General features: G+C 42.2%; 1 protein-coding gene across 1 annotated transcript in view; it reads right to left on the reverse strand.

Annotated features, from left to right (window-relative positions):
- The window catches only part of LOC138960955 (trichohyalin-like), a 10978-nt gene extending 8625 nt beyond the window's left edge, over window positions 1–2353 (reverse strand). The window contains exon 1 of the mRNA XM_070332583.1: window positions 2335–2353. Within this exon, the coding sequence (XP_070188684.1) occupies window positions 2335–2353 (19 nt within the window). The remainder of the gene's footprint in view (window positions 1–2334) is intronic.
- Between the last annotated feature and the right edge of the window lie 11408 nt (window positions 2354–13761).

A 13761-nucleotide genomic window follows, 5' to 3' on the forward strand; every position in this document is an offset into this window, starting at 1 on the left:
CCGGTACTTTATGAGGTCTAGACATTTTGGACATAAACATCCTGAGCTAATGGTAGTGGCCAGCGGAGACAAATTTAGGACAGGACGCCATAATTGTAGTTGTCAGGACAACACGGTACAGATTATAATGATACGGATACGGAAGAAAAGAAAAAAAGAACGTACGAGAAAGACAAGGAATAAAAGTACGAGAAACCAAAGTGAACGACACATTACATGTCTGAAATGATGTAAAAGATCGATTTCGTAGAAAACTAGTCTTTAAAACTGATTTTAGTCTATCCACACACACAAATCCTTGGGCAAAAATGAAAGCCATAATCAAACAGAAGACACAGATTAAAACGCAAACCCCAGACACCAAGCACCAAGATGGTGGGACCAATTAAGACATGTCCATGGATGAAACTTTTTATTCACCACAGCAAGGAATCAGTGTGTAAATTTTGTGTATGTGATTAAGAGGAGGGGTGGACTTGTCCCATATAAATGCTTGCCAGATATGATGGTGAGCTGAACAAATATTCACGGAAAGCAGTGTGCCGTTTGCATTTTTTTTTTCCATGTACCCCCATGGTGTTTCATGAATAAAAATCCTTTGCCTTGCCTTGTTAACGGGTCGTGGGGGAGGGGGATATCTACTGATTGCATTTATGGAACCTACATATATTTACTGCGTGTGCTTTGTCTACAAAAAGCTACCAGACCCAGATAGGGCCTACTGACGTTCCTTGCAGGATGACCAGATTAATCCGCGGAAGTTCCAGAGAGGCCGAGAGTCTAGAACTCGGTTGATGGGTCTAATTTGTAGTCAGGGGAGTTCGATGGACTCCTTCCGCTTCTACGGCTTGCATTCCCGTAAAAAGGGTCGTTGATTACTGACGAGATTGAGATGAACGTAGATAAATACAATGCAACTCGCATTAATGGCCGCCAAACATATGAGAAAACCTGGCCCAAAAACGGAGGGAGTCTTGAAATAAGAGGGTGGTGTGGGGTGGGAGGGGGGGTGGGGTGGGGGTGGGGGGTCATTTACAGACGCTATGAATAAAACATCTGAAAAGCACGGTCTTAAAAGGGGAATCTTACACTAGGAGTCTGAAAGGGGAGGGGGGGGGGGGGGTCTGTACAGATACTAACAGCTGGATGGTGTTTGGACAGTGATGGGTAGGGAGGATTTGGAATGGATGTTACAATGCGGCGAATGGCTGATTTCGTCAATATGCTTACTACGTATAGCAATCTGGGACGGTCTCGTATGTAATCCCCCACACACCCACACACACAGTGTGTGTGTGTGGGTGTGTGTGTGTGTGGGTGGGTGTGTGTGTGGGTGTGTGTGTGTGTGGGTGTGGGTGTGTGTAAGTGTGTGTGTGTGTGTGTGTGTGTGTGTGTGTGTGTGTGTGATTTAGCCTTCCGGCCTGTCTGGCTGTCTGTGCGTGTGGTCCGTCTGCCTGCCATACGTGTATGAACGTGTGTACACGAATTTCAGCGGCAAAGTAATCGCTGTAAGTCGTAATGTATCGAGGCGTTGTTGTTCTGGTAGAATGCACCAAGTTGCAAGTCGTAGCTAGCCCTGTACTTTTCAAACGAACACATACATGCTTTTGTGTGATAAATAACGCTGCATAAAACGCCAAAACGCGTATTTTTTCCAGCTGATCGGTTGCATATTTATCGTTTTACTTTTTCTTCTCCGTCAATGCACCTTCATTGGTTTTATAGCTGTACGTGTGTCTGATCAGGGCCATGAAAGATCAGAGAGAAGGATGTGTCTGGCCATTTGATGGTAATGAGAGAGCACTGACCACTGTCTATCCCTCTTTAGTGATATATGTTTTATGGATGAGATGGCTCCCTTTGCCATCTCGCTGTCTGACTGAGACGGGGCTGTTGTGCAGGGTCTTTGATCAGTATTGGATTTGAGAGGAAGAGGGGGAGGGGAGAGAGAGAGAGATGGGGGGGGGGAGAGAAAGACAGACAGACAGACAGACAGACAGACAGACATACACACATAGAGAGACACTGAGACAGACAGATTTTTTTTATACATATTTAAATTGTTTACAGACAGAGAGAGGTGAGAGAGACAGACAGACAGGCAGACAGACAGACAGAACTAGACAGACAGACAGACATATACCAAGAGAGAGGGAGATATATATGGGAGATAACTCTGTATTCGTGTTTTGATAGATTCGCGTAGGACTGTAGCGTCCGGCCAGAGAGATAACTGGCGATAGCCGTTGAGCGATGACTGATCAGAATGCATTTGTTCGTGTTGTTGTTTTCTGCTGAGTACATTTGTATTCTTATCTTGTCAGTTCCTCTCACCTGCAGTCCCTTGTTCCATTTCTGGTATTGTTGCCAAGAACTTCGATGCACCAGTTGCACAGGTCGGGGGATTGAGGGTGGGGGGGGGGGGGGGTAGACAGAGTACGTCTGTCCATCCATCCGTCCGTCCGTGTGTCTGACTATAAGCGTTGCCCGGGCTTTGTATTTGTTGCCGATAACTTCGATTAATTTCGTCATATAATCCTTCATTCGCTGGTGCCTTCCTGGCGAGCGGCTGAAATTACCATCAAGCTAAGTTGTTGACACTGATTGTTTGTCTGTTCACTTAAAAAAACGTTGGGTCGATATATTTGTGATTGTAACGTATTGATTTGTCATTAACCAACGTTCCAACTACAAACCTTTTTTTTTTTTTTCATTCTGAATTTTGGAACGTTGGCAGTCTCTTTGTTTTTGGATTCGATGTACCAGTTGCGTGGGTGGGTGGGGGGGGGGGCTAGACAAAGTCAGAAAGAGGAACAGAGAGAGTTTTGGAGCTCGGAGATAGAAGTCTAGCCCTCAGTTTTAACAACAAACATGTTTTATTTGTTTTGGCAATAAAGTGGCTGGTGTTGTGTCGCTGTATGGTCAACGGCTTCACGGTGCATCACGTGTTTGAGTGTCGGTTCGAGTGCCGCCTAAACAGATAGACATAAAAAAAAATGCAAGCAAGATTTTTCCCTTTGATCTTCCTTCTTCGTTTATATTTGCCTCTCTCCCCGCTTCCAGATCAGAAGAAGACTAGGCGGAAGGTAAAAAGAAGAGGGGAAATGGAGGTGTAACTTCGAGTGGCGTTAAACTCCCCAGTCTTTTGACTGTCTACATAAGTCGCATTAAATGGTCATTTCCCGTATTTACACCCCCCCCCCCCCCCCCCCCCCCCACCCCCCCCCCCCCCCCCCCCGAAGTAAATCGACTTCTGTTTATACCTTTATTGTTGACATGTCCTTTGATATAGACACCGGCTGACATGGCACTTCCAACAACTCTGGTCTTATTTGATATAGACACCGGCTGACATGGCACTTCCAACAACTCTGGTCTTATTTGATATAGACACCGGCTGACATGGCACTTCCAACAACTCTGGTCTTATTTGAGGGTCGCTCTGTCTCGTGCTCATTTTCACCTTCAAGATCAACCCTGCAATGTCGGTTGTCATTTAAGCTCAGACACGGCAAACTACGTAAGAATTAAGTTTCATACCAGTCTTCGGCGTGTTTCTCCCCGTGATAAAACGCACCCACACACGTTTGATACGATTACATAAGTGTGCACGGTTCAGAATATGTCAGAAAGGAAATAGCAGATTCGAAAAGTAAACGACAGACAAACGGAGAACGGACGGAGACCCGACGCCAGTCAAAAACACACCGTCGTTAGTTGTGGCGAAGAAAACTCGGGTACAAGAGCCGAGTCAGAAGCAGATTCGACAGGTTAACTTCAGCCAAGCAGAATACGGACGGAGTACTGGACGCTAGTCAAAAACAAACCGTTAGTCGTGGCAAAGAATAATCCGAGATAAGAGCCGAGTCAGAAGCAGATTCGACAAGAACACCGTGAAAACCAAACCGAATACGGACGAATATGGACGCCAGTCAAAGTTAGCTGTGGCGAAGAAAATCGGATATAAGAGCCGAGTCAGAAGCAGATTCGACAGGTTAACTTCAGCCAAGCAGAATACGGACGGAGTACTGGACGCTAGTCAAAAACAAACCGTTAGTCGTGGCAAAGAATAATCCGAGATAAGAGCCGAGTCACAAGCAGATTCGACAAGTAAACGACAGCTACGCAGAATACGGACGGAGTATGGACGCCAGTCAAAAACCCACCGTTTTGGGGGAAGAAAATTCCGGGATAAGGACCGATTCAAAAGCAGATTCGACAAGTTAACGACTGCCAAACAGAATACGGACGGAGTACAGACGCCAGACAAAAACACACCGTTACATGTGGCGAAGAAAACTCCGGGATAAGAGCCGAATCAGAAGCAGATTCGACAAGTTAACGACTGCCAAACAGAATACGGACGGAGTACAGATGCCAGACAAAAACACACCGTTACATGTGGCGAAGAAAACTCCGGGATAAGAGCCGAATCAGAAGCAGATTCGACAAGTACACGACAGTCAAACAGAGAACGGACGGAATGTGGACGCCAGTTAAACACACCAATAGCTGCAGCGAAGAAAACTCCGGGATAAAAGACGAACCAGAAGCTGATTCGACAAGTAAGGCGACAAACATTGGACAACGGACGGAGTACAGACGCCAGTCAACAACAAAACCACGTCCGTTAGCTGTGGAGAAAAAAAATTCAGGGATAAGAGCCGAGTCAGGAGCATAAAAGAGGAGACCCAGGTATTTGCAGCAGAGTGTATGTATGTGGCATTTAGCCGCCGCAACCGCACACAGATGAGCCCTGTGTTGTAACAGATGCGTTTGCACTGCGCAGGCACGTGCTTCTCGCTTACTGTCAGTGTGACCTATATACAAAACCAGCTATTGTGCTTATCTCTCTACCGTCTGTTCTCTTGTCTGTCGTGCTAAGGGGAAGAGGCAGGTATGGGGCGCGAAATGTCACTGTTCCGAGATGTTAGATTTGAAGCAGGTGGGATCACTTTTGGCGATAGATTTGAACGAGTCTATGACTCTTTCATGAAGGAGATCGTTACGAAAAAAAGTGGAATGTTTTGTCACAACCAACCACAGTTCCAGGCGTCTCTTTGTTGAACGAAGATATTAGATACTAGATGATTACCCGCTTCGCCGGGTACCGGCTTCGCCGGGAAGAAGTAGAGCCGAATACCAGGCTGCGCCTGGGTCCCGGCTCTGCGGGCACGAAGGAAAGAAGATAAACGCGCAAAACACTGGAGACCTTCTAAAAATAGTAACGTGCAGTGACCTTCTAAAAATAGTAACGTAGTAACGGGAATATGGATTGACGCCACACGGAGGAAGGGAGATAATCGCGGCTGAAAACACTGAAGAAGATAAGGAAGAGTTACTGGTAGTGGATCCCGAAAAAAAAATCGGTTCAGCGCGCACAGAAATATCTCATCGATGAGGTTGTGCCCGGGGTGTAGCTGAATACGGACTCCAAATTTGAAAAAGATCCACCGATAACTTTGGCCGTGCATCGCGGACACACACACACACACACACACACACACACACACACACACACACACACACACACACACACACACACACACACACACAGACAGACAGACAGACACAAGTCGTATATATATATAGAAGATCAACAAAACTTTGATGTTCGTTTTGGGCAATTGTGCATAACATTGATTTGTTTCTTTTGGAACAACATTGAATTACTATGGAACATACACAACAAGTCGCGTAAGGCGAAAATACAATATTTAGTCAAGTAGCTGTCGAACTCACAGAATGAAACTGAACGCAATGCCATTTTTCAGCAAGACCGTATACTCGTAGCATCGTCAGTCCACCGCTCATGGCATGCCAAATGCAGTGAAATTGACAAGAAGAGCGGGGTAGTAGTTGCGCTAAGAAGGATAGCACGCTTTTCTGTACCTCTGTTTGTTTTAACTTTCTGAGCGTGTTTTTAATCCAAACATATCATATCTATATGTTTTTGGAATCAGGAACCGACAAGGAATAAGATGAAAGTGTTTTTAAATTGATTTGGACAATTTAATTTTGATAATAATTTTTATATATTTAATTTTCAGAGCTTGTTTTTAATCCGAATATAACATATTTATATGTTTTTGGAATCAGCAAATGATGGAGAATAAGATAAACGTACATTTGGATCGTTTTATAAATTTTTATTTTTTTTTTACAATTTTCAGATTTTTAATGACCAAAGTCATTAATTAATTTTTAAGCCACCAAGCTGAAATGCAATACCGAACCCCGGGCTTCGTCGAAGAATACTTGACCAAAATTTGAACCAATTTGGTTGAAAAATGAGGGCGTGACAGTGCCGCCTCAACTTTCACGAAAAGCCGGATATGACGTCATCAAAGACATTTATCAAAAAAATGAAAAAAACGTTCGGGGATTTCATACCCAGGAACTCTCATGTCAAATTTCATAAAGATCGGTCCAGTAGTTTAGTCTGAATCGCTCTACACACACACACACACACACACGCACAGACACACACACATACACCACACCCTCGTTTCGATTCCCCCTCGATGTTAAAATATTTAGTCAAAACTTGACTAAATATAAAAACACCGATCAAAAAGCATAATCGTACATTAATGAAAAAAATAACCTATAACATACAAAATTAAATAGTGAGTTATATATTACAGTCACTGTCGCTCTAAAACACAGCGCATACAAACCATTGCATAAAGCATAGACATTCCTACTGTGCATCCGCTTTTCTTTTCTTTGATTTGTTTGTTGACAGTATGACTTTTGATTCTTTTTTTTAATTTTTTTTAAAAAACAAATATTTTTTTTTTTTTTTTTTTTACTGATTTGAGTAATCATGCTGCACCTACTTGTCAATAGCGATATTGCCTGCATTTCCTTACATAAATAATACTGGTACAAGTTTAAATAGATACTGTATGTACTCTTACGATTTGTTTCTCTCCGAAACTGAGCACGTACATCACATGAACCCCTGCACTTTGCTTTTAAAACGACAAATGTTATCAGCTCCAATGTTACACGTAATATCTCTTCAAGAATCAATTTCGTTTTCGCGAATAAATAGATGATGAAATATTCATTATCTATCGCACTCACACGATTTTTGAACAGTGCAATTTAGGTTATCTGCAAACTGCGCAAATTTACGAATTGCCCCTCTTAGTCGTTAGATGATATAACAAATAAGTATCGTAATTATGCGACTATCTAACATTGCGCAATGCATTTAAGGTTATCTGCAAACTGCGCAGATGTACGAATTGACCCTCATATTAAGTAGACGATAGAACCATTATGTCTCGTAATCGTACGACTATCTCACATTGCGCAATGTGAACGAGTTTGGTTTTTTTGCAAACTACGCAGATTTACGAATTGACCCTCACAACAGTGTTTGATGATAAGCGTGGTTATACGCCCTCACGGTAAAACCACTGATTTGGAGCAGAAGAATCGTCAGTGTTTTGTGTGAAACAAGGTACATTCACAACAAGGTCCCTGAACCCGCGCCGGTCAGGGCTTTTCATTGGAAATGAGATAACGTTGGAGGAACAAAAAAACAAACCTACGATGTTCATTATGTGTAAAAGCAGTTGAACCCTGCAGCTAGTAGTGGTTGTGCGGTAGTTTCGTGTGTTTGTTTGTTTTTCTCGTGTTTTTCTTTCTCTCTTTTAATGTTGTAGTGTTTTTTGACTTTGTTCTTCCTTAACACTTTCTACCCTTCCAAGTTTTTTTTAGCCGAGACCAGCTGTGCTGCAGCAGGTCACTCAGAATTGTAGTAACTGTGTAGTAACTGTGTAGCAACACGCTGGAATGCAGGCGTTAGATGGACGTTACAGGAAGCGACTGAAGCTAACAGTCTGAGCGGATGTATCCGTACCTGGTCAGATAGAGCCATACCTGGATATATATCTGTACCTGGGAGTCAATGAGTTAAGGCTGAAGGCTGATCGAATTTCTTTTTTCTGTTCTTTTGTATTTATACTTTTGCTTGTTTACTTTCAGCCTACTTGGCGACCTTCATTTTGTGTAAATAACTTGCAAAAGAAAGGAAATAAGAGGACACGAACTCTGTGAATTCTCATGCCGTTCAAAATTTTGCTGAACGATTCTGCTACTTATGACACTTTTATTATGCACGAGACGGACTTTTAATTACTGCTGATATAACTTATGTGGAGCAGAAGGGAAACGGAAAATAAGTCTTGCCGTCAAGTCTTAAATTTGATGTACTCCCGGTTGACCGTATCTCGTTTGACCGTATCTCGTTTGACCGTATCTCGTTTGACCGTATCTCGTTTGACCGTATTCTTTCAGTGGAACGAACTCGAAGTGCCGTTTGACCGTATTTGCTCATGTTTGGTTGTTTTTCATTTGTGCATGCGAGACTTCCCAATACGGTCAACCGATACAACGCTTCGGTTACCGTCACGGTTAACTGGACGGCGGCTACATCAATAGTACGGTCAAACGAGATACGGTCAACCGGACCCTAACCTTAAATTTGACATAAACTATACAGTCGTAACGATTCCGTCACTGTTGATGCTTTTTATGCATGGACTGAGTTTACTGCTGATAGTACATATTTGAAATAGGACCCCCTTCGAGGCAACTCTAGTACAAGAACAGAAACGGTGCATTCGGTTATCTTCCAAGCAAATATTAAAACGGGACAGAAACTGTACAGCCGATTTGAAAGTTATGAAAACTAGTTTTGAACCAGGCTAAAAAAGATACAACCGTCCTACTAGGCAAGTCTATCTTGAAATAGATCAGAAACGGTATGATTATAATAATCTTGAAGGCAGATCTAGACATAGGACAGAAACGGTATATAGAGAATACTACATGGCTTGCGGTGTCGTACCGGATTTACACGAGTTGTTTTTTTAAATATTGAACTGCGAGCGAGTATTCTGTTTATCTTACTTACGTGTATTTTACTGACAATGTCCTGCAGTCGAGGCAGCTAACCTCGATCTAAAGCATAGTGCAATCTTTTCGTCAAAGCAAAGAAATGTCACTCTGAAAGTGTGGCGTGACGTGTTAGTTCTAAAATTTCATCGAAGGTAATTAGCGAGCGCAATTTTGTTTTCTTTAATGACGTTTGTCTGGGTGACTTTGGCATCATAAGCAGTGGAAAAACAGGTCCCTGCCAGACTTGCTTGACATGACTTCATTTACATGATATACACACGTGTGATTTGAACGATTATTATATCACGAGTGTCTCTCTTTCGTATGTAGGATAAACAATAATCTTCAAGGCAGCTCTAGAAATAGGACAAAAACGGTATATAATAATATTCAAGGCAGCTCTAAAAAAAGGAAAGAAACGGTATACAATAATATTTGAAGGCAGCTCTAGCTAATAGGAAAGAAAGTGTGTAGAACAATCTTCAGGGCACCGCTAATACAAGAACAGAAACGGTGTTTTATTATCTCGGAGACAGCTCTTGACATAGGACACAAATGTTATAATAATCTTCAAGGCAGCTCTAGAAATAGAACAGAAACGATGTTTTATCATCTTGAAGGCAGCTCTATAGAAACAGGACAGATACGGAACTGTCATCTTGCACGCAAGCCTCGAAACTGGACATAAATAGTACAGCCGACGTCAGGATTTATCTTGAAATACCACAGAAACGGAAGAATAGTCTTGCAAGGCCAGTTGATCTGGATGAAGGCTAATAACGGTTTGGTGATCTTGGAGGCAGCGCTTAAAACGATATACTTCTTCTTCGTTCATGGGCTTAGACTCCCACGTTCACTCATGTTTTTAGCGCGAGTGGATTTGTACGTGTATGACCGTTTTTACCCCGCCATTCAGGCAGCATACGCCAATTTCGGGGGAGGCATGCTGGGTATTTTCGTGTTTCTATAACCCACCAAACTCTGACATGGATTACAGGATCTTTTCCATGCGCACTTGGTCTTGTGCTTGCGTGTATACACGAAGGGGGTTAAGTCACTATCAGGTCTGCACATAAGTTGACCTGGGAGATCGGAAAAATCTCCACTCTTAACCCACCAGGCGGCAGCGACCGGGATTCGAACTCACGACCTCCCGATTAGGAGGCCGATGTCTTACAACCACGCCACTGCGCCCGTCAAAACGATATAGTGACCCTGAAGGTGCGCAGCGCTTACAACAGGGCACAAACCAGTCAGCTGTCTTCCTCGCATCTCTTAAAACGAACACGAAAGAGCACATTCCTTTTACAAAACAGATTTTGTATAACACCACTTCAATCACCACTACCACCATCTACAATAACAACATCAACAACAACAACAAAACAGCATAAGCACTGTTGTCCTGCGGTTAACTCTAACATTAATAGAACCGACCACAACAATGTTAAGGCATTCGTGCTACCGGTAGGACAGAAAAAGTACAGCAATCTTGTAGGCAAAACAAAATCTTGTTACAGCTAGAACAGAAAAAGTACAACAGTCTTGCAGGCAAACAAAATCTTGTTACAGCTAGAACAGTAACAGTACAGCAATCGTGTAGGCAAAAACAATCTTGTTACAGCTAGATCAGAAACAGTACAGCAATCTTGTAGGCAAAAAAATCTGGTTACAGCTACAACAGCAAACACATCTTGTTACAGCTAGAACAGAAAAAGTTCAGCAATCTTGCAGGCAAAGAAATTCTTGTTACAGGCAACTCTTGCAGTCTTGCAGACAACAGTCACTCTTGATGTAATCACGACAGATTCAACATACTTGTAGCACGTGCTGCAGGTAATTATGTGTGACCTATAAATGTTTATACAGCGTGGGATGCTGTCCAGACGGGTGTTTTCTATCTGTTTCTCATCTCACCTCTCTTCTGCCTTCTCTCGGTGATCGGGGGATATCGGAATCATTTTGATCTTGACATTTGACCTCGACTGAGCTGTGTTTAATGAGGTCAAGGCGAGGGTGATCATTGGTATCTTGCGTTGGGCGGTTGCTTGCTTCTTTTACTGTATGAGTTTTGCGTGTGTATTGTTTTGTCTGATTGTGTGTTTGTTTGTATGGTGTTTTTTGTTGTTGTTTTTTTTTGGTTTTGTTTTTGTCGTCTGTAGTATTGGGAGCAACGGGGCTGTCCCTTCTTCAAATTTTTTAACATTCAGTCATTACTTGACTCTATCTTATGCCCCATAACACACACACACCGACACACACACACACACACCGACACACACACACACGCACACACACACACACACACACACATTCAATTCAGTTTATTACTTTATTACTCTCTCTCTCACACTCTCTCTCTCTCTCTCTCTCTCTCTCTCTCTCTCTCTCTCTCTCTCTCTCTCTCTCTCTCGGTGTATGTTTATGCGAACGTGTTACGAAAAGAGAAAGAGAGATGCGGGCGGGGGGGGGGGGGGGGGGGTCAAACTTGTGTGCATTCAAGCATTCTTTGAGTTTTCTGTCTGCCTCTCTGCCTTGAGACGGTCTTGCTAAAGAATAAAAACCACGTAAATTTACATTTTTCTGTAGACTGGGTTCCTCTCTCCCAACAAGAGAGGAATTCGACAGCACAGCTCCAGCCTAACAAACGAACAACCCTCAGACAGCAAAAAACTCAAAAGTGGAACATTAGCTCGAGAGTAATGTTGAGATCGGAGACAGAATTTTACAGCCTGTATTCCCAGCAGACAAATTTGAGCATCTAGGCTTGAAATCGGAAGCCCACTTTAACGTGTTCAGTGCGAAGGCTTTTCGGTACATGGTTATGGTAGTGCGTTTCTGTTAGATTTTTTTAAATGTCCTTTTTGTCTTTTTTGTCTTTATTTTTTACTTCTTTTGTCTTCCTATTTAAAAAAAAAAAAGAAAAAAAAAGAGGGGGGGGGGGGGGGGGGTCTCCCGCAGGCAGTGTCTGGTAGCTACGGTGAAGAAAACATCGCTGTGTTTTCAGTTCTTCTCTTTGTCTGTACCAAAAGAACTGGAACTTTCCGTCGTGGATTTCTTTGTTTGTTTGTTTCTTTCGTATTTTCTTTCTTTCTTTCGTACTTTCTTTCTTTCTTTATGTTTTTACGTTTTCTTTTTTCAGTCCTCTTCGCTATCAGTAGAGTAAAACTACCCCCCCCCCCCCCCTTTTTTTTCTCCATTTCTAAGAGATGGCGAAGTGTAAGGATGAATTTTCATTAAAAAAATCAAAAGAACACATAAAGTAAACTCTGATATACTTCTTTTATCAAAATCGCCAGTGGCAGTGTTCGGGGAATACACGCACACACACACACACACGCACACATACACACACACACACACACACACACACACACACACACACACACACACACACACACACACACCAAAAAAACACAAAAACAAAAGATATTATCCTACATGTTGTTGTAAAGGTGGAAGTGCACCAAGGTCATGTGTAGTTTTGTCATTGTATTTGTGTGTATGGATGTAGACTTTTACTGCAAGACTTTCTCCCTCTCCTTGTCTTATTTGGTGAAAGGGTAAATATAAGGAACATCGCAAGAAATGGGGACAAGACAAACGTGCGGATGCGCACGCAGGAGACGAAAGAGAGACAGAGAGAGGGAGAAGTGTATTTTTCAATAATATCGCTGTAGTCACCAATGGGGGAGTATAGGGTAGCATTTTTTTCAAACTTATAGACGGACGGACAGACAGACAGACAGGCCGACAGACCGGCCGACCGACAAAGAGAGAGAGAGAGAGAGAGAGAGAGAGAGAGAGAGAGAGAGAGAGAGAGAGAGAGAGAGAGAGAGAAAGAGAAAGACGGAGAGAGAGACGGAGAGAGACGGAGAGAGAGAGAGAGAGAGAGAGAGACAAGACAAGACAAGACAAAATCTTTATTATCGAGGGTAATAGATAAGCAAGAATATTGCTTTTTTACATCCAGCCCTCGCCCTAATATAGGGTCAACAAGAACAGAAAACAATATAATCAAAGAACTATCACATCAAACTTAATACATTATAACTGTATATACAGATACAAATTTAAAAAATAAATTGTCATGCTGCATTTTAAGTACAATTTCCAAGTGTCAATTTTTAACATAACTTAATTTAGATCTGCATATTATTATAATTTTGTTTAACATGCACATACATTTTAAATGAATTGATGAACCATTCAGCACATGTTTAGTTGCATTATGTGCGACATATAATTTTTGTTGAAGCTGTCTGTGTTTGTTTTATGCTTTAGAAAAATAGGCAATAAGTTCCATAGGACCGCACCTGAATAAAGAAGGCTTGATTTGAAAAGGTCAATACGTGGAGTCGGTGTTATGATTTTTAGTCTGTTATAGTTCAAAATAAAATTATCACGTAATGTCTCTGGTGCATATCCTGACATCACTTTATGCATCATAACACCTTTATTATACATTAATCTTTTTTGAAATGGTAATACTTGCAAATTTTTATAATTAGATTCTGAAGGAGTGTGATTTTTTAGCATTATAAGCTTAACTGCTCGTCTGTGAAGACTGGCTAAAGTTCCATAAAAATATAGGGAAACAGAGAAAAAGCTGTAGAGACAGAAAGAGACAAGGAAAGCCAGCAGGCAGATTGTCTTTTCGGAGAGAAAGGTTGTTTTGTTTTGGAGGCAGAGAGAGACAGGGAGAGAGAGATGATTATGATGCTGATGATGATGGAACTTTATTTTCCAAGGATAGAAGTTTAAGGCTACGCCTTAGAGAGAGAGAGAGAGAGAGAGAGAGAGAGAGAGAGAGAGAGAGAGAGAGAGAGAGAGAGAGAGAGAGAG

Source organism: Littorina saxatilis, linkage group LG3, assembly GCF_037325665.1.
Source record: "Littorina saxatilis isolate snail1 linkage group LG3, US_GU_Lsax_2.0, whole genome shotgun sequence".
Classification (NCBI taxonomy): domain Eukaryota; kingdom Metazoa; phylum Mollusca; class Gastropoda; order Littorinimorpha; family Littorinidae; genus Littorina; species Littorina saxatilis.